Source organism: Silene latifolia, chromosome Y, assembly GCF_048544455.1.
Source record: "Silene latifolia isolate original U9 population chromosome Y, ASM4854445v1, whole genome shotgun sequence".
Taxonomy (NCBI): domain Eukaryota; kingdom Viridiplantae; phylum Streptophyta; class Magnoliopsida; order Caryophyllales; family Caryophyllaceae; genus Silene; species Silene latifolia.
This window is the reverse complement of record NC_133538.1, coordinates 350,289,491-350,315,876: the sequence shown is the minus strand read 5'-3', so window position 1 is coordinate 350,315,876 and position 26,386 is coordinate 350,289,491. Positions and strand designations below refer to the sequence as shown.

At 36.0% G+C, this 26,386-nt stretch overlaps 1 protein-coding gene across 1 annotated transcript; it reads right to left on the bottom strand.

The window, feature by feature from the left end:
* Positions 1 to 1,387: 1,387 nt before the first annotated feature.
* LOC141631618 (putative mitochondrial protein AtMg00860) lies at positions 1,388 to 2,525 on the bottom strand. The gene is made up of 2 exons (XM_074444263.1): positions 2,396 to 2,525; positions 1,388 to 1,686 (listed from the first exon to the last, which is right to left on the bottom strand). The coding sequence occupies exons 1-2, from the start codon at positions 2,523 to 2,525 to the stop codon at positions 1,388 to 1,390; spliced, it is 429 nt and encodes a 142-aa protein (XP_074300364.1).
* Between the last annotated feature and the right edge of the window lie 23,861 nt (positions 2,526 to 26,386).

The window sequence follows — 26,386 nt, the reverse complement described above, 5'->3', positions numbered from 1 at the left end:
TGAATGAATGAATAATACACTAGTATTCAACTAGTGTATATGGTAAAAATTATAGAGAAAAACCCATGGTTTTCTCTTCATAAAACCGGGTAGGGGGAGGGGTTAAGAGGGCCAATGCATGAGCAAGGGGCTCTTCACAAGAGGCACTAGGTTTGCATGGCTAGGTTTTAGGAAGAATGATTATGTTTTCCACTTAATAAATCAACATAATATTAATCCTAAATCACCCCATTATTTCGGTCCATATTAAGATAAAATGGATTCCATTTTATCTTTGTCAATTTGTCAATTTGTCACATGTCACATGTCATGTAAAATTGTTATGTATTTTTAACATATTAAAAATCAACGCATTAATAAAAATACGTCATATACAAAATTGACTTAGTAATTCATAATTCCTTGTACCAAAATAATTTACCAATTATAAATCACAACATCTTGTATTTATAATAAATTATTCATTCAAATGCAATTGTTTCCTTAAACAATAATTTCATCTAAGTAATAAAACAATTCGATCACTTAGACCGTATCTTATTTAATCAAATTATAATGAGACACGTAAATATTACTTCCAAAATCGTCCGTCAATTTTAAGTAATTTAATCAACCCGTATCGTCATACGATCAATTAACTAATCAATTAAGAGTGTTACCCTTTAAGTATGACCTAAGGAGATCAAATGATCACCACCATCGCAAGACAGTAATGTCAAACTCTAGTCAGCCAATCATTACCGATATGTGTGGACCAGTTGACAGTAAAATATTACTTCCCAATTGTATTCTTAAAATGAGACTTAAACATGTGATCATTAAGATCGACAGTTGTGATCGCATTATTATCGGACACATATTCCAACACATTGGAGTGTGCCTCTCTTACTAACAAGCTTCTATAGGGACTCTTTGGCACACACAAACGGTTTCCACGAAACAAGAACCCTTCGTGGACCAAGTAATGACCCCCTTTTGCTTGTCCATTTTGCAATGACCCCCACTCCTCTTTGAAATATGGATCTTCCTTGTAATACTCTTTCATGTGCTCAAATCCAAGCACTCTTTGTTCCATGTAACTCAACATAATGAACCTTCTTGATAGAGCATCCACAACCACGTTATCCTTCCCTTCTATGTACTTGCTTGCAAAGTTGAATGATTGTAAGAACTCAACCCATTTGGCATGTCTATGATTGAGTTTATGCTGCCCATTGATGTACTTAAGAGCCTCATGATCCGAATGGAGAACAAACGGCCTTGGCTTGAGATAATGGCTCCAATGAGTTAAGGCTCTTATAATGGCATAGAACTCTTTGTCATAAGTTGAGTAATTAAGCTTGGCACCACTCAATTTCTCACTAAAGTAAGCAATTAGCTTGTGCTCTTAAACAAGGACAGCCCCAATGCCAATGCCACTAGCATCACACTCAACTTCAAACAACTTATCAAAATTTGGTAAAGCAAGAATAAGAGACTCAAATAGCTTTTCCTTGATGGTGTTGAAGGAAGTTTCAGCCTTATCTCCCCATTTGAACTCCCCCTTCTTCATACATTCAGTTATAGGAGCCATGAGAGTGCTAAAGTCCTTGATAAACCTCCTATAAAATGATGCTAACCCATGAAAGCTCCTCAAATCCGTGATATTCCTAGGAATAGGCCATGACTTGATTGCTTTAATCTTCCCTTGATCAACCAATATGCCCCGATCAGAAATGATGAAACCCAAGAATTGGACTTCACTTTGCATAAAAGAACACTTCTCAAGCTTCCCATACAACTTGTGTTCCCTAAGAGTGTCAAACAATATTTGCAAATGATTGAGGTTCTCTTCTTTGTTAGGACTATACACCAAGATGTCATCAAAGTATACAACAACAAAGCTGCCCAAGTGAGGCCTAAGCACTTCATTCATAAGCCTCATGAAAGTGCTTGGTGCATAGAAAGACCAAATGGCATGACAAGCCATTCATACAACCCATGCTTTGTTTTGAATGCGGTTTTCCACTCATCTCCTTCTTTGATTCTTACTTGATGATAACCTTGCCTTAAATCAATCTTTGAAAACAGTTTGGCTCCACTAAGCTCATCTAGGATGTCATCAAGCCTTGGTATAGGAAACCTATACTTGATTGTTATGTTGTTGATGGCTCTACTATCGGTGCACATCCTCCATGACCCATCTTTCTTGGGCACAAGCAAGGCTGGAACGGCACAAGGGCTAAGGCTCTCCCTCACAATGCCCTTGTTCATAAGCTCTCCAATTTGTTGTTGCAATTCTTGAGTAGCTTTAGGATCACTTCTATAGGCTGCCTTGTTGGGTAGAGTAGCTCCCGGAATGAAATCAATTTGGTGTTCAATTCCCTAAGAGGAGGCAAGCCACTAGGAAGCTCACTTGAAAACACATCACCATAGGTCTTGAGAAGACGTTGGACCTCACTAGGCAGCCCCTTCTCTTGTTCTCCCACCACTCCCTTGGCTATAAGCACGTACACATCCCTATCCTCTTTTAACTCTTGCAACATTTCTTCCCCATTGATTAGTAACACCTCCTTTGATGGTTCAAGCATGGAAGGTGTTGGAATATGCTTGAGAACAGGTGGTAAAGGTGCTAGGATGACCTTTCTTGAGCCAAATTTGAAGGTGTAGGTGTTGTCTTTACCATGATGAACCGAGTCCCTATCAAACTCCCAAAGTCTCCCAAGTAGCTAGTGACAAGCATCCATTGGAAGAACATCACAAAGAGCTTCATCTACATAGTTCTTACCAATGGAAAATGAAACCAAGCATTGCTTATCAACCCTCACTTCAGCCCCTTTGTTGAGCCACCTTAGCTTATAAGGACTAGGATGGTCTTGTGTAGGCAATGATAGCTTGTCAATGAGAGTACTAGAGGCGACATTGGTACAACTCCCCCCATCAATGATAAAATTGAAAACCCTTCCTTTAATGGTGCACCTGGACCTAAAAATTTGTTGTCTTTGGTCCATTTCCAAGGGTTGGGGTTGGGTATGCATCACTCTCCAAGTAACCAAGCTATGACCCGCATCCGGTATAACCACATCATCCTCTTCAGGGTCCGTCCCATCCCTATCCTCATCACACACAAGGATCTCATGTAACGCCCCGTAATTTTGGACCGTTATTATTTTGCGAAGGTAATTTATTTATCAAGTTGAATTTAATATTAATGTATTTGAAGTAAAAATAATTCAAAGAAATATAATTTTATTATATTTTGAAGTAAAGTATTTATTTTGATAGTTTCGAAATGTTTAAAAATAGTTTAAAACGTGTAAAAACTTTTTATTTCGAAAAATGGGCATATCGGGAAAAAATTACAACTCTTTTGAAAATTGGGTAAATGATTTTGGAAATGGGTCGTATGAGTATTCAATTTTCTTGTAATCTCGTGTTTAAGAACTTTGGTCTTGTCGGAATTTGCATTTGACAAGCGGTTCTAATTATTATCGAAACGAGCCAAAACCGACTCGTAAAATCCCGACTAAAAACCCGCACCTTTCATTTCCTTTCTCCCTTACCCGCGGCACCCTCCCCCTTCCTTTCTTTTTTTTTCTGATTTTTGTCTATCTTCATCTTCCTCTACCTTCTAAAACATAAAAAAACACCATTTTTACCCAAATTCAAGCTAAAATCGCCATAACTTCCTCATTTCTTGTCGGATTTTCGCATAATTTATATTTCCGGAATCCTCTCGTCGAGATCTATAACCTGGTATATTTTAATTTCAGTTTTCTTGAAGTTGTTTTAAGACGAATTTTGGCACAATTTCGGTTTTTATGCTTATTTTTGTGTTTTTATTGTTTATTTAGGTGAAGAATTGGAGGACGAGTTTGGGGACTCGTATATTGTCGAAGATAGTGGCTAGTTGCTTGTTAGGGTTTGGTTTTCAAGGTGCTAATTGCTCATTTTCTAGCTTAAGGTAACATATTTCGAGTTACTCGACGAATAATCGTCACATTCTTTGGTTTTTGTATGTTTTTGTGATTTTTGGTTGAGTAGTAAATTTTCACATGTTTAAAATGGGTTGCATGCATGTCTTTTGTTTGTTTAAGATAACATGTTAGTATTAGGAACGATTAATTATGTTTCAGACGGTGTTAAACTGAACAAAAACGGAAAAATGGAGGTGTAGGGGTGGCGATAAGCGAGCCGGCAGGCCACGGCTGCCCACGGTGGCAGGTCGACCCGTTGCTTGTTTCGCGGTTTTTCATGCTTTGTTCATCGTTTTAGGTTCATTAATGTTATAGTTAGTATAAGATACATATGAGTACACTTAGGAAATGAATCATATTAGTAGTAAAAATTATGTTTATATTGGTAGTTGCACATGTTAGGGTAGATTATAAAATGAAATTTTAATGATTAGGCTCAAAATGAATTTTATAGCGATAATTGTAATGTTTTGATGATTGTGCCGAAAACTGAGCCTTAGTCCCTTTGACTGATTCGATGTCGATTAATTGAGTGATTGGTCACCAAAATTTAACCCGTGCACTGTCCGCAGTAGTCAGGGTTGCGGGTAAAAATTCGGTTGGATGAAATTTTATATGAATTGGATAATCGGCCTTTTTCTTGTTTTGGGCCATTTATCAAGTTTTTAAGGTTCACATGTATAGTTGGTTGAATTTAATAGCTTCTTATATTGTAGAAACGGCCCTAGATTCCCTGAAGCCTTTAATATTGTTAATATTGCTAGAAATGGTATTGGTATTAAATACTTTCTTGCAGGTTGTTGTGTTTGTCATAGATAGGTCTATATAGTCTCTGACGAGTATATGTTCACTGCTTAATAGCCTTTGTGTTCCTGACTAGTAGATTTATATCCAAGTTGGGGCATGACCTCGTTACTTGTTTTTGATAGTAAGTGGTCAGCTTAAGTACTAGCCAACCCTTTGGTGGACTCCTTAGGGTACTCACTTTGTTTTAGAAAAATTGTGGGTCTTGGGTACGGTGGTGTGTATCCGCATGTCTAGGTCTGCGCAGATTTTAGGCTAGGGTTGTGTTGTGTCTTGGCCATGTTTTATTAATATTAACCGCTGAGCCAAGATATCGGTTCGATTACCTTCCCTACCTCGTGGTATAGACTCGAGTTACAGAGTGACTATTGACGATACTAAGAACTTATGCCTGTCTTTGATATATTGCCCTTTCTTGTATGGTGATTTTATGAATTGTAATAGGTGAGATGTAAGCCGGTTACAATTGATAAAGTTTGGATTACTACTTGTTATATGTTTCACATGATAGTTTAGTTTGGTCAGTTTAGGGCTCACATGTTAAAATACTTGATAATTGAATTACTTGTCATGTTGTTTACATGTTACACTACATGTTACATTAAATATGACGTTTCGTGGCTGGGAGGACTCGAAGTTACTCCCCACTGAATTGTGGCTTTCGTGTTTGTATAAAATGCGATTGACAGGTACTTGTTGCTTAGTTGGGGTTCACGGACGAGCTAGTGAGCAAGAGAACCTTGGACCTAGTTTGGTTATTTTTGTAGAAACCTTTTAACTCTTGGTTATGTATATAATTTGAAGGGACATATGTCTCCCTCTTTTACTTTGGTTTGTATCTCTATATTTTCTTGCCTTTAGCATAGATTTGTAAATTAGTTGTTGGTATTTACAGGTTTTGGCACCCTCCTCTTGGAGATGTTTGTGAATGGTTTAGAAAAATTTTAAAAATTACAGGTTTTGTCTAGTTGAACCAATTACAAACATATCCTGTCAGTTTTTCCGTAGATTTTACGTGTTTATTTATCGCTAAATTTAAGGGTGTTATATCTCATCATCACCCCAATGAACCACTTCAAAGCTACTAAGGGCTCTCTTGGTTGGGCATTCTTTGGCAAAGTGACCATAACCTTGGCATTGGTAACATTTTTTGAGAGGCATGGTCTTTTATTGTGAGGTTTCGGCTGCTTTTCCTTTGTCAAGTATGGGGGTTTTGTTTTGAGAGGGTGGTTCATTAATTTTGAAACCCGTTGGGGGTTTAAAGGTGGCTGTTTTGGTGGTTGCTTTGGTGGTTGTAGCCTTCCCTTTACCCATTTTCTCAACCCTTAAAGCCAAATTAACGGCTTCATCAAAGGACCATACTTGTTGCATTCTAACCCTATGAGCAATCTTAGTATCTAAACCTTCAACAAATCTAGCAATCTTTTGTTCGGGCTTTTCATTGTGTTCACATTGCAAGGTAAGTTGTTCAAAGTCTCTAAGATATGACTCAAGTAGTTGTTGGTCTTCTTTAAGTTGTGTGAGCTTAATGAAAATGTCTTGAGTGTACTCCTTAGGTATAATCTTCTCATTAAGCTTCTTTTTCAGTTTTAACCAAGACTTAATAGGTTCCTTACCATCCCTTATTCTCTGATTTTTTAAGTTCTCATACCAAAGGGAAGCATAGCCTTTGAGTTTCAAGATTGCCACTTTAAAAGCTTTTCTATCGGAATAACCTTTAAACTCAAAGACTCTTTCAATGGTCCTAAACCAATCTAGCAAATCCTCGGGGTTTAAACTACCATGAAAATCAGGAATCTCTACCTTTAAGTCTTTGTTGTGCTCTCCTTGAAATGCCTCGGCCATGGAGTACTCTGAATCTGAAAACTCCTCTTCCTCACGGCCACCATGAGCTCGTCACAATAAGAAGGACATATGGTTCACACACCGAGTCACAATAAGAAGGACAATTGGTTTGCACAACGACCTTCGTAAATGGGGTCAAATGGGCATATTTTGGGTTATGATGGCTGTGGCTAGTCGAAGGGAATAGTGCGATAGGAATTGTCCTCCCCTTTGTCAGGGTTAAAACAATATCTCAGGGCCACTCGAGGAGTAATGAACTGGAAATGCGTGGCCATGCTCGGAAGGTTTCTATGGTAGAAAATTCCGGTCAATCAGTTATTCTCCAGATCGAGGAAACCACTCTCGATATGATCACTTGCAAGTACGACCCGGATGACACCTTGGATTGAGTGGGAGATAGTAATAGGACAAGAGAATTGGTGACGCTCACTTGTCGAGGACAAGTGGGAGATTGTTGGAATATGTGTCCTCCGACAATAATGCGATCACAACTGTTGATCATGATGATCACATGTTTAAATCTCATTTTTAAGAATGTATGTGGGATGTAATATTTTACAGTCAACTGGTCTACACATATCGGTAATGGTTGGCTGACTAGAGTTTGACATTACTGTCATGCGACGGTGGTGATCAGTTGATCCCCTTAGGTCATACCTAAAGGGTGACACTCTTAATTGATTATTTAATTGATCGTATGTCGATACGGGTTAATTAAATTGCTTAAAATTGATGGACGATTTTGTGAGTATAATTAACGTGTCTTATTGTTATTCGATTAAATAAGATACGGTCTAAGTAATCAAATTGTTTTATTACTGAGATTAAATTATTGTTTACGAAACAATTGAAATTGAATGAATAATTTATTATAAATATAAGACGTTGTGATTTATAATTCAATAAACCGTTCTGGTACAAGCAATTACGAATTACTAGTCGATTTTATATATATGACATATTTTTATTAGTATGTTGATTTTTAATGTGTTAAAAATACATAAATGTGAGACATAAACATGTAACATGTTACATGTGACATTGTGACAAAATTGACAAATTGACAAAGATAAAATGGAACCCATTTTATCTTACATTGTACCGAAATTATAGGGATGTTTAGGTTTTGTTGTGTTTTAAATTTAAATAAGAAAAGCACACGTGATTACCTACTACTAGCTATGCATGCCTAATTGCTTTTGTGAAGAGCATCTTGGCCATGCATTGGCTCCTTTTCTTTCCCCCACTCGGTTTCCACCTAGAAGAAACAAGAGTTTTTTCTTCTATAATTATTCTTCTTTTACACTACATTATTTGCTAGTGTTCATTCCACTCTCTAATTTTACTAGAACTTAGAGATAGAAAATACTCCTTTTTCTTCCCTTCTCTTGGCCGAAAATCAAGAGAGCATAACAATATGTTGGGTTAATTTTTAAGCAAAATTAATAATATTACTAGTTCATAGTATTGTTAATTATTAAGAGTTACACCTTGGGTATTCACTTTTGGGAGGGATTCTATTTTGGATCCTTGTTCATCCATTATAAGGAAGCTCAAGAATAAGTGAGAAGGAGAACTCATTTGTGCCCGTATATCCGAAATTCCAAAGTAAGACAGACGATTTCTTCTCTACTTTTGTTCATGTTTGCATGCATAAGATCTAGTTTTAATTTTATGACTAAATTAAAATGTCACATATATGAATATGTTATATTAATGAGATTATTAATTCTAACAAGCAGTATCAAGAGCCTTAGATTGTTTGCATGCAAATCGGTTTATATTTTTTCCGAGTTATATGATTAACATACAAAACTAATTAAATTGGTTTTATGAAGATAAACCTTAAAATAAATTTGCATGTTAAAAGTTTCTGGTCGTAAGTGATTTTTAGGACATTTTGGTTTATTTATGGATTTTATTCTTCATTTTATATAATATTGGCATTAAAATGTGATTTTTATGATAAAAATGTCATTTTTGGACGAAAAATAGCTAAACTTCGATTTTTCCTGTGATTTTTGGACATGCTTTCACATATATTATCTCCTGATGGCCTGTAAATTTTCATGATAAAATGAGTTGTTTTGCTCGAAATATGGATTTTTCAAGTTAAAATCGTATTTAAATGGGTAAATAGGTTAATATGAGTTATATTTCGTGATCTCGTATCACCGTTTTGTAATTTAATAGATTTATTTTTATTTTAATTACAAATGTATAATAGGAAATTATGTAATTCATTATGTGATTTAAAACATAAATGCCTCCAATTGAAATGGCCTTGCCATAAACCACATCATTAAAAGAAAAAGTACAACAATTGTCCTTAATCATAAAACAAAAGCCTTCCGCGTCTAACGAGGAAATGGAGATGATGTTCTTAGTTAAAATTGGTACAAAATAACACTTATTTAAATACAACTCTAAACCACTAGCTAAAGTGAGCACATAGGTCCCTACGGCAACGATGGCTACTCTAGCTCCATTGCCCATGCGGAGATCCACATCACCTTTTGCTAGTGCTTTCACGTCCCTTATACCCTGCAAATGGTTACAAAGGTGGGAGCCACATCCGGTATCAAGTACCCAAGTGGAAGTACAAGCATAATTAACGTCTATCACATAAAGAGAGGAAATCATACCAATAGGCGTCACACGCCCTTCCTTGAGATCCTCCAAGTATGTGGGACAACTCCTGCTATAATGCCCCTTCCCATTACAATGGAAACATTAGGCCTCGGAGAGCTTGACACTTTTTGCCTTGGGATTGCCATTCTCAACGGCCTTCCCCTTTCCCTTGTCAAGTTTCTTTGACGATTTCTTGAATTGGGACTTTTCTTTCCCTTTTCCTTTCTTAACTCCAAGAGACATGTTCTTTAACTTCATGGTTAAAAAATCTCCCTTTTCACTCCCACTAGCCTCCATATCCCTCTCCGCTTGGGTAAGGAGTACATGAATTTCATGGTAACTCTTATCCATGTCATTCATGTTGTAGTTTACCCTAAAGTGGGCAAACTTGGTGGGGAGTGAGTGAAGGATACGATCCACCACAAGAGTATTAGGAATCTTACACCCTAGACGCTCTAGGATGTCAACATATTCGACCATTTTGAGTACATGGGGACCAACCTTTTGGCCCCTCTCAAGCTTAGCTTCAAAGAAGCATGCCGCCGCATCGTATTGACGGACTTTTGGTGTTTGTCAAAACATAGTAATCATACGAGTGAAAATCTCGTAAGCATTTAAAGAAATGCATGAAAGCTTGAGCTTTGGGGATATTGACCATATCAACACATTCTTGATATCATTTAACATCCTCACATAGTCATCATGGACAGTCCGTGCCGCCGATGAAGCTCTTGCACCGGGCTCGATTGGAGGAGCATCGGTCAAGTAAGTGAGCACATTGTCGGACAACGTGGCACTTTTGAAGTTGGATTCCCATTCAAGAAAGTTACTACCGTCATCTTTTAAAATAAATTTGTCCATTACGGACCTTAGCCATGAATCTTTGCCTAGTGAAGTAGTCGATGGAGTTGATGAAGTTGCCATTGCGAATTAAAATGCTACAACAAAAAGGGAAAATTAACATTCATTGTTTTTAAAATTACTTGTAAAAACATGTTTAGCAAGTTTTAGCATTTATATAATGACCTCCCACTAAATTATATAAATGATTCCAAGACCCAAATATTAAACAAAAATGAGCATCGCTTGGGCGAAACATCCCATAATTGCGTAAATTCGGTAAGTCACGTTGACTAATTCTACCTCTAGAACTCTTGGTCGACGAATTTCCTCAAATTCATCTACTGGCCCCGGAACACAAGACCGTCTTATATCCCGTTGAGTCCAACCAATTTTAGCGTGTGATAACCGCTTACCACCCTACTTACCCAAGGTAAAAAGAGAACACCCCGCTTGGGCGAGCGTGGCTCTAATGAACAAGAGATTCATAGGTGTTACTAATTGGTAAGGCTAATCTCAATTTTAGTATGTGAGAGATCTTGTCAATTTAGTCATAAATTCCCTATAAGTGAATTAATTCGGTGAATGTAAATGACGTGAATTGACAACCGCGAAAATAAAATGCATATGAATGACGATTTTGGCATGCGCGAAAATAAAACAAGCAAACATGTAAGCATATGAATAAATCCTAGTATGGCCACCTAGTTAATAAAAACTAGTCTATTACATTTCGGAAACCAACTCCTTGGTCCCTTGCCTCTTCATTCCATAAGTGGCTCTTCCTTGTGGGATTCGGAACACCTTCCAAAAATAGACTCCACCTCGTTGTAATCCGTCTTTTGGAAACGCCGGTAAAAATAACTATTACAAATGAATTACATAGCTATTCCTATTATACATTAATTAATAAAATAAAATAAAACTATTAATTAATTAGAAACACACGATACGAGATCGTATTTAATTACAAACAAATCGATATTCCCATTCATTTCGGGTAATAACGATTAAAATTAACTAGGCCATACTAGGTACAATAAGATAAATACTTTAAATAAATGACTGTAATACTCCGTATTTTAATAATAATTTATAAGAATAATTTATGTAATTTAATGAGTGATTAAATGACATTTCTAATAATAATTACAAATAAAACGTTGGTTGAATAATAAATTAAGTAAAGCAAGTCGGGAATTAGGCTTAGCTAGTAATCGAGTATTGGACCAAGTGCCATTAAGTAGTGGACCGAAATTTAATGAATAGGGTAGGAGTGTGAACGGGATTTATATCGGGAATTTATAATATAATATGGAAATAATAAATATATAAAGATAATAATTATATTGACACTAATAATAAGTTAAGGCGATAATAAATTAGTAAAGATAAAATAAGGGAATCCTACCTATGGTAATAGTAATATATGTAATAATAATAATAATAATATAATGATAATTATAATTATAGTAATTTCTATACTAATTAGAATAGGTAAATTAAGATAATTTCCTAATCGACCTCGTACTCTCTAAAGCTTACACTATAAATACCACCTTAAATCTGAGAAATAATTCATAAATTAAAAGAAGGAGCTTTTGGAGACGGAATTAGCAAGCGGTAATTAATAGGTAACAACTTTTAATCTCGTTTTATTTTCTTATACAGCTGAATGTCAGACGATCTTAAGACACTTAGAAACTGACCCAAACCTTGACGGAAAGAGACCAAACTTTGGGAGGTGGTTCGTGGGGTTGCAAGGGTTGGAATGGGTGTAGTGGTGGTGTCTAGGAAGGCCTAGGGTGGCGGTGACAGGCGGCTAAAGGTGGCTGGTCAGGGGGTGTTGCGGGTTAGGTCGTGGGTGGTTTTAGGGAGTAATTGAACCCTCTAATGGTCGAGTCTTGACCTGGGCATGGTAGGGTTGTGATGGGGGGAGGTAGTCGACCACCATGGAGGTGTTTTCGTGGCGGAAGGTGGCGGCTGGTGTTGGTGGTGGCCGGAATTCCGCGAAAACAGGGGAGAGCAGGGGATTTGTCGCGGCTGTTTTAAGACGAGCGTCGTGGCTGCGTTTCTGACCTTGGGTGAGGATGGCAGGTACCATTAGAACCGTATTAGACCAAGGGTGACAATGGTTGTGGCCGTTGGATGTGGGAGTGGCTGTAGTGGTAGTGATAGGGAGTTTTATACACGATGGATGGTGGTGGTTGGTTGTTAATGGCGAGTGGAGAAGGGGGTTAGGGCATGCGTTTATGGGCTGCCGGGAGTGTTTTGATGGGTGGTTAGGGGATGGTTAGATGGGCCATGGTGTAGGGAGGTGGTAGGCTGACTGGGTGGTGGTCGTGGTGGTCAGTGGTGTCGGTTTTGGGTGTGTTTATAGGGGTGTGTGTACACGGTTTCTAAACCATGTATTGGGGGTTTTTGTGTGTTTGTTTTGTGACGGGTTTTAAGTGGGTAATTCGGGTGAGTCGGGTTCGTAATTGAATCGGGTTTTTAATTATCATAAACCTTTAATAATTATAATAAATAATTAATTTGATTAATTAAATAAAAGGAATAAATAAGTAAAAGTTAGTAATTATAATTGTTGTAATTTTTATTATTAATAGGTGACGGAAATTGTGAAGAGTTTTTAATCGGATTTGTTCGCTTTAATTATTGGATTGCGTAATTGGAGTGCTTGCTTGCCAGGTAGGAATTTCCTACTCAACTCGGTTTTATTGTTAAGTGAATGGATGTTTAAATGTGACGGTTGATGAGATTAAGATTAACAATTATGATTTATTATTGGAATAGTGTATTTGAGTATGTTAAATTGTTGGTTGAGCAGTAAAACGGGATTGTCATTGTGTATTGGATTGTTGGAGAGTTGATTATTTAGTTGAGCATAACACGGAGGGTGTTACTGCCAGTTGTGCATAGCGAGCAATCGTTACTGCCAGATGAGCATAGTAAGTAATTACTACTGCCAGTGATAGTTGTGCATAGTAAGTAATTACTACTGCCAGGTGAGCATGGTACGCAAGTACTACTGCCAGTTGAGCATAGCACGGTGTTAAGGGGGTTGTGCAACTGCCAGAGACGTAAGTGAAATGTACGGATGAAGTGATGAGAATTTGAAAGATGTTTATTTTGGTTGGATTATTATTATTGTTGTTTAGTTTTATTCCTACTCAACCATTGGTTGACGTGTTTGCTTCTGTGTCAAAATAAAATTGATGCCTGCTTTAATTGATGGCATCCTGTGGTGAACCATTTAATATTTCCGGTTAAATGGGGAGCAGGTTTTGAGTTAGCTGGATATGGGGAGCTTGGGCGCGAGAGCTTTCGGACCTGCAGGAGTCTAGATCACAAATGTAGTTATATCACTTATTTAATTTCCACTGCGAGTTGTATTTATTTTTATATTAAGTTCTAGTTGATTAAAATTGTAAAACTTATGTAATCATAAAAGTTTTAATTTAAAGTACTTTGGTTTGTTGTACTTTGTTATTCACTACCTCGGGAAACCGAGATGGTAATGCTCTCATTTACTTGGGAATGTCTAGCTAAAGGTTCCCGAATAAATGGGGGTGTTACAAAGTGGTATCAGAGCAAAACGATCCTCAGGCCTAAACAATGAATAATAATGAACTTAGGTTGTGTCTAAATTAAATGAACCCCGGGTAGAAACTGTTAGGAGCCCCTTTTAGTGCGGTTAAGGAGACGTCCTTAATTCGTACCTTGGCCCTTCCAGTTTTGAACTGGTTACCTTGAGTGATATTACAGTGTGGGGTAATTTAAAATGAATATCGTTTATTTGTCTTAGGAGTTTTGGTTGCCTTGTTTGGATATTGTTTCATTGATGATTGCGGTTACGGGGACGTAACTTTGTCTTTACAGTGAGGAGATGTGACATGATTTCTTTTAGGTATTGTTATGAGCATGTTGATAGGGGAAACGTATGTTGACATGTATGTGGGAGGTGTGAGTATGATTAATATGTGAAGTGTTAAAGGAATTGCATGAAATTGTGAAAAATGCGATTTTGGTTGATTTCTCGAAATTTTACTGTTGATTGTTTTGGCTGCCATTTACTGCCTGTTTCAAATCGTTGTACGTAAATTTTATGTGTAATACCTTTGTGAGTTAGCTTTCATATGCCACTGGTCTCATATTTAAATAATATACGGTTTATGAGAAATAAATATTTTAGTGGACAGTGGTCGGAATGTTCCTGTACAGTTGTGTTTCCACGCCATGTATTTGTAAAGTTTGCCATTTAAAAATTATATAATGATTTGTTATAATTCCAACTCTACTGTTTAATAGACTCATGTAAGCTTCCAAATTGATAAGCCACGTTGCAATTTAAATTTTTGACAATTTATGGTGATTTTTACAATTTGACCTAAGTTTCGACAAGTTCTTGTGAAATTTCTGTTTTGACCAAATAAATTGTAAAATGCATTATAAATTGATCTTATGAGTTTATGACTTGATTCTTTTTCTCATGGTTTTATAACTCTCTTTATTTTCTAAAAAGTATAAGTTATTAAGAAGTAATTACGTTATTATTTATCTATAATTTTTGGAAGATGTAACATGTTTTCCTCCTCTTTGAAAATATATATTGTGCTAAAATTTCTAAAGAATTGTTCTTATTTCTTTTACCTTGACATTTTGATGTTGTAATTTTGTGAAGTAGATTACCATGTCTAGTGATATGCGGAATGTGTTCCCTAAACCATATATATAATTACCTTAATTGCATCCATGTTTAAGTTAGATATTATTAGTATGAATTGAACACGCAAGTAATAAATCTAAATTAATTTCAGGTTGTAGTTATTTAATTTCCATTTAATAACTTTTATTATATCATAAATCAATATTATGTTGGAATTAATAGTTATCTTCTGCTACAATAATGTGTATTATATGCTTTGGGATATTACAGTGAATGGTTTGTTTAATCCCGTTGTTTAGAATCCCTAACTTCGGGACGAAGTTCATTTTAAGGGGGGAAGACTGTAATACTCCGTATTTTAATAATAATTTATAAGAATAATTTATGTAATTTAATGAGTGATTAAATGACATTTCTAATAATCATTACAAATAAACATTGGTTGCATAATAAATTAAGTAAAGCAAGTCGGGAATTGGGCTTAGCTAGTAATCGAGTATTGGACCACGTGCCATTAAGTAGTGGACCGAAATTTAATGAATAGGGTAGGAGTGTGATCGGGATTTATATCGGGAATTTATAATATAATATGGAAATAATAAATATATAAAAATAATAATTATATTGACACTAATAATAAGTTAAGGCGATAATAAATTAGTAAAGATAAAATAAGGGAATCCTACCTATGGTAATAGTAATATATGTAATAATAATAATAATAATAATAATATAATGATAATTATAATTATAGTAATTTCTATACTAATTAGAATAGGTAAATTAAGATAATTTCCTAATCGACCTCGTACTCTCTAAAGCTTACACTATAAATACCACCTTAAATCTGAGAAATAATTCATAAATTAAAAGAAGGAGCTTTTGGAGACGGAATTAGCAAGCGGTAATTAATAGGTAACAACTTTTAATCTCGTTTTATTTTCTTATACAGCTGAATGTCAGACGATCTTAAGACACTTAGAAACTGACCCAAACCTTGACGGAATGAGACCAAACTTTGGGAGGTGGTTCGTGGGGTTGCAAGGGTTGGAATGGGTGTAGTGGTGGTGTCTAGGAAGGCCTAGGGTGGCGGTGGCAGGCGGCTAAAGGTGGCTGGTCAGGGGGTGTTGCGGGTTAGGTCGTGGGTGGTTTTAGGGAGTAATTGAACCCTCTAATGGTCGAGTCTTGACCTAGTCATGGTAGGGTTGTTATGGGGGGAGGTAGTCGACCACCATGGAGGTGTTTTCGTGGCGGAAGGTGGCGGCTGGTGTTGGTGGTGGCCGGAATTCCGCGAAAACAGGGGATTTGTCGCGGCTGTTTTAAGACGAGCGTCGTGGCTGCGTTTCTGACCTTGGGTGAGGATGACAGGTACCATTAGAACCGTATTAGACCAAGGGTGACAATGGTGGTGGTTGTTGGTTGTGGGAGTGGCTGTAGTGGTAGTGGTAGGGAGTTTTATACACGATAGATGGTGGTGGTTGGTTGTTAATGGCGAGTGGAGAAGGGGGTTAGGGCATGCGTTTATGGGCTGCCGGGAGTGTTTTGATGGGTGGTTAGGGGATGGTTAGATGGGCCATGGTGTAGGGAGGTGGTAGGCTGACTGGGTGATGGTCGTGGTGGTCAGTGGTGTCGGTTTTGGGTGTGTTTATAGGGGTGTGTGTACACGGTTTCTAAACCATGTATTGGGGGTTTTTGTGTGTTTGTTTTGTGACGGGTTTTAAGTGGGTAATTCGGGTGAGTCGGGTTCGTAATTGAATCGGGTTTTTAATTATCATAAACCTTTAATAATTATAATAAATAATTAATTTGACTAATTAAATAAAAGGAATAAATAAGTAAAAGTTAGTAATTATAATTGTTGTAATTTTTATTGTTAATAGGTGACGGAAAATGTGAAGAGTTTTTAATCGGATTTGTTCGCTTTAATTATTGGATTGCGTAATTGGAGTGCTTGCTTGCCAGGTAGGAATTTCCTACTCAACTCGGTTTTATTGTTAAGTGACTGGATGTTTAAATGTGACGGTTGATGAGATTAAGATTAACAATTATGATTTATTATTGGAATAGTGTATTTGAGTATGTTAAATTGTTGGTTGAGCAGTAAAACGGGATTGTCATTGTGTATTGGATTGTTGGAGAGTTGATTATTTAGTTGAGCATAACACGGAGGGTGTTACTGCCAGTTGTGCATAGCGAGCAATCGTTCTTGCCGATGAGCATAGTAAGTAATTACTACTGCCAGTGATAGTTGTGCATAGTAAGTAATTACTACTGCCAGGTGAGCATGGTACGCAAGTACTACTACCAGTTAAGCATAGCACGGTGTTAAGGGGGTTGTGCTACTGCCAGAGACGTAAGTGAAATGTACGGATGAAGTGATGAGAATTTGAAAGATGTTTATTTTGGTTGGATTATTATTATTGTTGTTTAGTTTTATTCCTACTCAACCATTGGTTGACGTGTTTGCTTCTGTGTCAAAATAAAATTGATGCCTGCTTTAATTGATGGCATCCTGTGGTGAACCATTTAATATTTCCGGTTAAATGGGGAGCAGGTTTTGAGTTAGCTGGATATGGGGAGCTTGGGCGCGTGAGCTTTCGGACCTGCAGGAGTCTAGATCACAAATGTAGTTATATCACTTATTTAATTTCCGCTGCGAGTTGTATTTATTTTTATATTAAGTTCTAGTTGATTAAAATTGTAAAACTTATGTAATCATAAAAGTTTTAATTTAAAGTACTTTGGTTTGTTGTACTTTGTTATTCACTACCTCGGGAAACCGAGATGGTAACGCTCTCATTTACTTGGGAATGTCTAGCTAAAGGCTCCCGAATAAATGGGGGTGTTACAAAGTGGTATCAGAGCAAAACGATCCTCAGGCCTAAACAATGAATAATAATGAACTTAGGTTGTGTCTAAATTAAATGAACCCCGGGTAGAAACTGTTAGGAGCCCCTTTTAGTGCGGTTAAGGAGACGTCCTTAATTCGTACCTTGGCCCTTCCAGTTTTGAACCGGTTACCTTGAGAGATATTACAGTGTGGGGTAATTTAAAATGAATATCGTTTATTTGTCTTAGGAGTTTTGGTTGCCTTGTTTGGATATTGTTTCATTGATGATTGCGATTACTGGGGACGTAACTTTGTCTTTACTGATGAGGAGATGTGACATGATTTCTTTTAGGTATTGTTATGAGCATGTTGATAGGGGAAACGTATGTTGACATGTATGTGGGAGGTGTGAGTATGATTAATATGTGAAGTGTTAAAGGAATTGCATGAAATTGTGAAAAATGCGATTTTGGTTGATTTCTCGAAATTTTACTGTTGATTGTTTTGGCTTCCATTAACTGCCTGTTTCAAATCGTTGTACGTAAATTTTATGTGTAATACCTTTGTGAGTTAGCTTTCATATGCCACTGGTCTCATATTCAAATAATATACGGTTTATGAGAAATAAATATTTTAGTGGACAGTGGTCGGAATGTTCCTGTACAGTTGTGTTTCCACGCCATGTATTTGTAAAGTTTGCCATTTAAAAATTATATAATGATTTGTTATAATTCCAACTCTACTGTTTAATAGACTCATGTAAGCTTCCAAATTGATAAGCCACGTTGCAATTTAAATTTTTGACAATTTATGGTGATTTTTACAATTTGACCTAAGTTTCTGACAAGTTGCTGTGAAATTTCTGTTTTGACCAAATAAATTGTAAAATGCATTATAAATTGATCTTATGAGTTTTTGACTTGATTCTTTTTCTCATGGTTTTATAACTCTCTTTATTTTCTAAAACGTATAAGTTCTTAAGAAGTAATTACGTTATTATTTATCTATAATTTTTGGAAGATGTAACATGTTTTCCTCCTCTTTAAAAATATATATTGTGCTAAAATTTCTAAAGAATTGTTCTTATTTCTTTTACCTTGGCATTTTGATGTTGTAATTTTGTGAAGTAGATTACCATGTCTAGTGATATGCGGAATGTGTTCCCTAAACCATATATATAATTACCTTAATTGCATCCATGTTTAAGTTAGATATTATTAGTATGAATTGAACACGCAAGTAATAAATCTAAATTAATTTCAGGTTGTAGTTATTTAATTTCCATTTAATAACTTTTATTATATCATAAATCAATATTATGTTGGAATTAATAGTTATCTTCTGCTACAATAATGTGTATTATATGCTTTGGGATATTACAGTGAATGGTTTGTTTAATCCCGTTGTTTAGAATCCCTAACTTCGGGACGAAGTTCATTTTAAGGGGGGAAGACTGTAATACTCCGTATTTTAATAATAATTTATAAGAATAATTTATGTAATTTAATGAGTGATTAAATGACATTTCTAATAATCATTACAAATAAACATTGGTTGCATAATAAATTAAGTAAAGCAAGTCGGGAATTGGGCTTAGCTAGTAATCGAGTATTGGACCACGTGCCATTAAGTAGTGGACCGAAATTTAATGAATAGGGTAGGAGTGTGATCGGGATTTATATCGGGAATTTATAATATAATATGGAAATAATAAATATATAAAAATAATAATTATATTGACACTAATAATAAGTTAAGGCGATAATAAATTAGTAAAGATAAAATAAGGGAATCCTACCTATGTTAATAGTAATATATGTAATAATAATAATAATAATATAATGATAATTATAATTATAGTAATTTCTATACTAATTAGAATAGGTAAATTAAGATAATTTCCTAATCGACCTCGTACTCTCTAAAGCTTACACTATAAATACCACCTTAAATCTGAGAAATAATTCATAAATTAAAAGAAGGAGCTTTTGGAGACGGAATTAGCAAGCGGTAATTAATAGGTAACAACTTTTAATCTCGTTTTATTTTCTTATACAGCTGAATGTCAGACGATCTTAAGACACTTAGAAACTGACCCAAACCTTGACGGAATGAGACCAAACTTTGGGAGGTGGTTCGTGGGGTTTCAAGGGTTGGAATGGGTGTAGTGGTGGTGTCTAGGAAGGCCTAGGGTGGCGGTGGCAGGCGGCTAAAGGTGGCTGGTCAGGGGGTGTTGCGGGTTAGGTCGTGGGTGGTTTTAGGGAGTAATTGAACCCTCTAATGGTCGAGTCTTGACCTAGTCATGGTAGGGTTGTTATGGGGGGAGGTAGTCGACCACCATGGAGGTGTTTTCGTGGCGGAAGGTGGCGGCTGGTGTTGGTGGTGGCCGGAATTCCGCGAAAACAGGGGATTTGTCGCGGCTGTTTTAAGACGAGCGTCGTGGCTGCGTTTCTGACCTTGGGTGAGGATGACAGGTACCATTAGAACCGTATTAGACCAAGGGTGACAATGGTGGTGGTTGTTGGTTGTGGGAGTGGCTGTAGTGGTAGTGGTAGGGAGTTTTATACACGATAGATGGTGGTGGTTGGTTGTTAATGGCGAGTGGAGAAGGGGGTTAGGGCATGCGTTTATGGGCTGCCGGGAGTGTTTTGATGGGTGGTTAGGGGATGGTTAGATGGGCCATGGTGTAGGGAGGTGGTAGGCTGACTGGGTGATGGTCGTGGTGGTCAGTGGTGTCGGTTTTGGGTGTGTTTATAGGGGTGTGTGTACACGGTTTCTAAACCATGTATTGGGGGTTTTTGTGTGTTTGTTTTGTGACGGGTTTTAAGTGGGTAATTCGGGTGAGTCGGGTTCGTAATTGAATCGGGTTTTTAATTATCATAAACCTTTAATAATTATAATAAATAATTAATTTGACTAATTAAATAAAAGGAATAAATAAGTAAAAGTTAGTAATTATAATTGTTGTAATTTTTATTGTTAATAGGTGACGGAAAATGTGAAGAGTTTTTAATCGGATTTGTTCGCTTTAATTATTGGATTGCGTAATTGGAGTGCTTGCTTGCCAGGTAGGAATTTCCTACTCAACTCGGTTTTATTGTTAAGTGACTGGATGTTTAAATGTGACGGTTGATGAGATTAAGATTAACAATTATGATTTATTATTGGAATAGTGTATTTGAGTATGTTAAATTGTTGGTTGAAAGCGGATAAAAAAACGGGATTGTCATTGTGTATTGGATTGTTGGAGAGTTGATTATTTAGTTGAGCATAACACGGAGGGTGTTACGCGATTGTGCATAGCGAGCAATCGTTCTTCGCGGATGAGCATAGTAAGTAATTACTACTGCCAGTGATAGTTGTGCATAGTAAGTAATTACTACTGCCAGGTGAGCATGGTACGCAAGTACTACTGCCAGTTAAGCATAGCACGGTGTTAAGGGGGTTGTGCTACTGCCAGAGACGTAAGTGAAATGTACGGATGAAGTGATGAGAATTTGAAAGATGTTTATTTTGGTTGGATTATTATTATTGTTGTTTAGTTTTATTCCTACTCAACCATTGGTTGACGTGTTTGCTTCTGTGTCAAAATAAAATTGATGCCTGCTTTAATTGATGGCATCCTGTGGTGAACCATTTAATATTTCCGGTTAAATGGGGAGCGGAGTTTTGAGTTAGCCGGATATGGGGAGCTTGGGCGTGTGAGCTTTCGGACCTGCGGGAGTCTAGATCACAAATGTAGTTATATCACTTATTTAATTTCCGCTGCGAGTTGTATTTATTTTTATATTAAGTTCTAGTTGATTAAAATTGTAAAACTTATGTAATCATAAAAGTTTTAATTTAAAGTACTTTGGTTTGTTGTACTTTGTTATTCACTACCTCGGGAAACCGAGATGGTAACGCTCTCATTTACTTGGGAATGTCTAGCTAAAGGCTCCCGAATAAATGGGGGTGTTACAAAGTGGTATCAGAGCAAAACGATCCTCAGGCCTAAACAATGAATAATAATGAACTTAGGTTGTGTCTAAATTAAATGAACCCCCGGGTAGAAACTTTAGAGCCCCTTTTAGTGCGGTTAAGGAGACGTCCTTAATTCGTACCTTGGCCCTTCCAGTTTTAAACCGGTTACCTTGAGAGATATTACAGTGTGGGGTAATTTAAAATGAATATCGTTTATTTGTCTTAGGAGTTTTGGTTGCCTTGTTTGGATATTGTTTCATTGATGATTGCGGTTACGGGACGTAACTTTGTCTTTACTGATGAGGAGATGTGACATGATTTCTTTTAGGTATTGTTATGAGCATGTTGATAGGGGAAACGTATGTTGACATGTATGTGGGAGGTGTGAGTATGATTAATATGTGAAGTGTTAAAGGAATTGCATGAAATTGTGAAAAATGCGATTTTGGTTGATTTCTCGAAATTTTACTGTTGATTGTTTTGGCTGCCATTAACTGCCTGTTTCAAATCGTTGTACGTAAATTTTATGTGTAATACCTTTGTGAGTTAGCTTTCATATGCCACTGGTCTCATATTCAAATAATATACGGTTTATGAGAAATAAATATTTTAGTGGACAGTGGTCGGAATGTTCCTGTACAGTTGTGTTTCCACGCCATGTATTTGTAAAGTTTGCCATTTAAAAATTATATAATGATTTGTTATAATTCCAACTCTACTGTTTAATAGACTCATGTAAGCTTCCAAATTGATAAGCCACGTTGCAATTTAAATTTTTGACAATTTATGGTGATTTTTACAATTTGACCTAAGTTTCGACAAGTTCTTTGTGAAATTTCTGTTTTGACCAAATAAATTGTAAAATGCATTATAAATTGATCTTATGAGTTTTTGACTTGATTCTTTTTCTCATGGTTTTATAACTCTCTTTATTTTCTAAAAAGTATAAGTTCTTAAGAAGTAATTACGTTATTATTTATCTATAATTTTTGGAAGATGTAACATGTTTTCCTCCTCTTTAAAAATATATATTGTGCTAAAATTTCTAAAGAATTGTTCTTATTTCTTTTACCTTGGCATTTTGATGTTGTAATTTTGTGAAGTAGATTACCATGTCTAGTGATATGCGGAATGTGTTCCCTAAACCATATATATAATTACCTTAATTGCATCCATGTTTAAGTTAGATATTATTAGTATGAATTGAACACGCAAGTAATAAATCTAAATTAATTTCAGGTTGTAGTTATTTAATTTCCATTTAATAACTTTTATTATATCATAAATCAATATTATGTTGGAATTAATAGTTATCTTCTGCTACAATAATGTGTATTATATGCTTTGGGATATTACAGTGAATGGTTTGTTTAATCCCGTTGTTTAGAATCCCTAACTTCGGGACGAAGTTCATTTTAAGGGGGGAAGACTGTAATACTCCGTATTTTAATAATAATTTATAAGAATAATTTATGTAATTTAATGAGTGATTAAATGACATTTCTAATAATCATTACAAATAAACATTGGTTGAATAATAAATTAAGTAAAGCAAGTCGGGAATTGGGCTTAGCTAGTAATCGAGTATTGGACCACGTGCCATTAAGTAGTGGACCGAAATTTAATGAATAGGGTAGGAGTGTGATCGGGATTTATATCGGGAATTTATAATATAATATGGAAATAATAAATATATAAAAATAATAATTATATTGACACTAATAATAAGTTAAGGCGATAATAAATTAGTAAAGATAAAATAAGGGAATCCTACCTATGGTAATAGTAATATATGTAATAATAATAATAATAATAATAATATAATGATAATTATAATTATAGTAATTTCTATACTAATTAGAATAGGTAAATTAAGATAATTTCCTAATCGACCTCGTACTCTCTAAAGCTTACACTATAAATACCACCTTAAATCTGAGAAATAATTCATAAATTAAAAGAAGGAGCTTTTGGAGACGGAATTAGCAAGCGGTAATTAATAGGTAACAACTTTTAATCTCGTTTTATTTTCTTATACAGCTGAATGTCAGGCGATCTTAAGACACTTTGAAACTGACCCAAACCTTGACGGAATGAGACCAAACTTTGGGAGGTGGTTCGTGGGGTTGCAAGGGTTGGAATGGGTGTAGTGGTGGTGTCTAGGAAGGCCTAGGGTGGCGGTGGCAGGCGGCTAAAGGTGGCTGGTCAGGGGGTGTTGCGGGTTAGGTCGTGGGTGGTTTTAGGGAGTAATTGAACCATCTAATGGTCGAGTCTTGACCTAGTCATGGTAGGGTTGTGATGGGGGGAGGTAGTCGACCACCATGGAGGTGTTTTCGTGGCGGAAGGTGGCGGCTGGTGTTGATGGTGGCCGGAATTCCGCGAAAACAGGGGAGAGCAGGGGATTTGTCGCGACTGTTTTAAGACGAGCGTCGTGGCTGCGTTTCTGACCTTGGGTGAGGATGGCAGGTACCATTAGAACCGTATTAGACCAAGGGTGACAATGGTGGTGGTTGTTGGTTGTGGGAATGGCTGTAGTGGTAGTGGTAGGGAGTTTTATACACGATAGATGGTGGTGGTTGGTTGTTAATGGCGAGTGGAGAAGGGGGTTAGGGCATGCGTTTATGGGCTGCCGGGAGTGTTTTGATGGGTGGTTAGGGGATGGTTAGATGGGCCATGGTGTAGGGAGGTGGTAGGTGACTGGGTGATGGTCGTGGTGGTCGATGGTGTCGGTTTTGGGTGTGTTTATAGGGGTGTGTGTACACGGTTTCTAAACCATGTATTGGGGGTTTTTGTGTGTTTGTTTTGTGACGGGTTTTAAGTGGGTAATTCGGGTGAGTCGGGTTAAGTAATTGAATCGGGTTTTTAATTATCATAAACCTTTAATAATTATAATAAATAATTAATTTGACTAATTAAATAAAAGGAATAAATAAGTAAAAGTTAGTAATTATAATTGTTGTAATTTTTATTATTAATAGGTGACGGAAATTGTGAAGAGTTTTTAATCGGATTTGTTCGCTTTAATTATTGGATTGCGTAATTGGAGTGCTTGCTTGCCAGGTAGGAATTTCCTACTCAACTCGGTTTTATTGTTAAGTGACTGGATGTTTAAATGTGACGGTTGATGAGATTAAGATTAACAATTATGATTTATTATTGGAATAGTGTATTTGAGTATGTTAAATTGTTGGTTGAGCAAGAAAAAGCGGATTGTCATTGTGTATTGGATTGTTGGAGAGTTGATTATTTAGTTGAGCATAACACGGAGGGTGTTATTCGCCATTGTGCATAGCGAGCAATCGTTCTTGCCCGGATGAGCATAGTAAGTAATTACTACGCCGGTGATAGTTGTGCATAGTAAGTAATTACTACTTTGCCAGGTGAGCATGGTACGCAAGTACTACTCGCCGATTAAGCATAGCACGGTGTTAAGGGGGTTGTGCTACGCCAGACGTAAGTGAAATGTACGGATGAAGTGATGAGAATTTGAAGGATGTTTATTTTGGTTGGATTATTATTATTATTGTTGTTTAGTTTATTCCTACTCAACCATTGGTTGACGTGTTTGCTTCTGTGTCAAAATAAAATTGATGCCTGCTTTAATTGATGGCATCCTGTGGTGAACCATTTAATATTTCCGGTTAAATGGGGAGCAGGTTTTGAGTTAGCTGGATATGGGGAGCTTGGGCGCGTGAGCTTTCGGACCTGCAGGAGTCTAGATCACAAATGTAGTTATATCACTTATTTAATTTCCGCTGCGAGTTGTATTTATTTTTATATTAAGTTCTAGTTGATTAAAATTGTAAAACTTATGTAATCACAAAAGTTTTAATTTAAAGTAATTTGGTTTGTTGTACTTTGTTATTCACTACCTCGGGAAACCGAGATGGTAACGCTCTCATTTACTTGGGAATGTCTAGCTAAAGGCTCCCGAATAAATGGGGGTGTTACAATGACAATCATTTATTCAACTTAAATAAATATGCTTAAAATGCTGTAAAAATGATGCCAAAATCGCCCTATCTATCATTCATTGGTATCCATCTCGGTTTTTGTGGATTTAATCGATTTTTAACATGTAAAAATAAATAATTAACTATTAAATCTCATTTAAGTCCAAACTAATTGTCCAAACTTATTTGAACCTCAAAATTAGTCCTCACTAATTTTATGACAAATTATTAGTTTGATTTGGTGATAATTTGCTAATTTAATCGATAAAATCATAATATTTAAGTGAAAATCCAAAATAATTGAAAAACTACCCAAAAAATTGAAATCTTTAGTATTCTAGAACACTCCTAAGAACACCAAAATGTCAGAAAAATTGCCCAAAAATTCCGGATAAATTTGGTGAAGAAAAAGATCGATATTTATCGGTTTTTAACCACTAAAACCAATAAGTATCAAAACAAAGTGAAAACACACATGCAAAATCACTTTTGACATTTAAATAATATTATTAAATGTACATAAATTTGTCATGGGCAGAATCAAAAGTTTCGAAATTATGATTAATTAATTTCACTTTTATCCACTTTTAACTCAAAAAATCAATAAACATGCAAAAATTCGAACCAACCTTCAACTTTTTGCATACAATCAGCAAAAAACATGCATGAACTACCATAAAAAATACATGCACCGAATCAACTTTTAACTAATTTTAGTCAATTTTTCACTAAAATGCGACATTTTGACTCGGTTTTCTACCAAAAAACATTAAAAATAGCACAATAACTTTAAAAATCACCAAACAATTCCACAAAACTTTTGAGATCAGTAGGTATGCATGTCCCAAAAATTTCGTGCTAAAACTTCTTCTAACACAATTTTTGAGTTTTTATA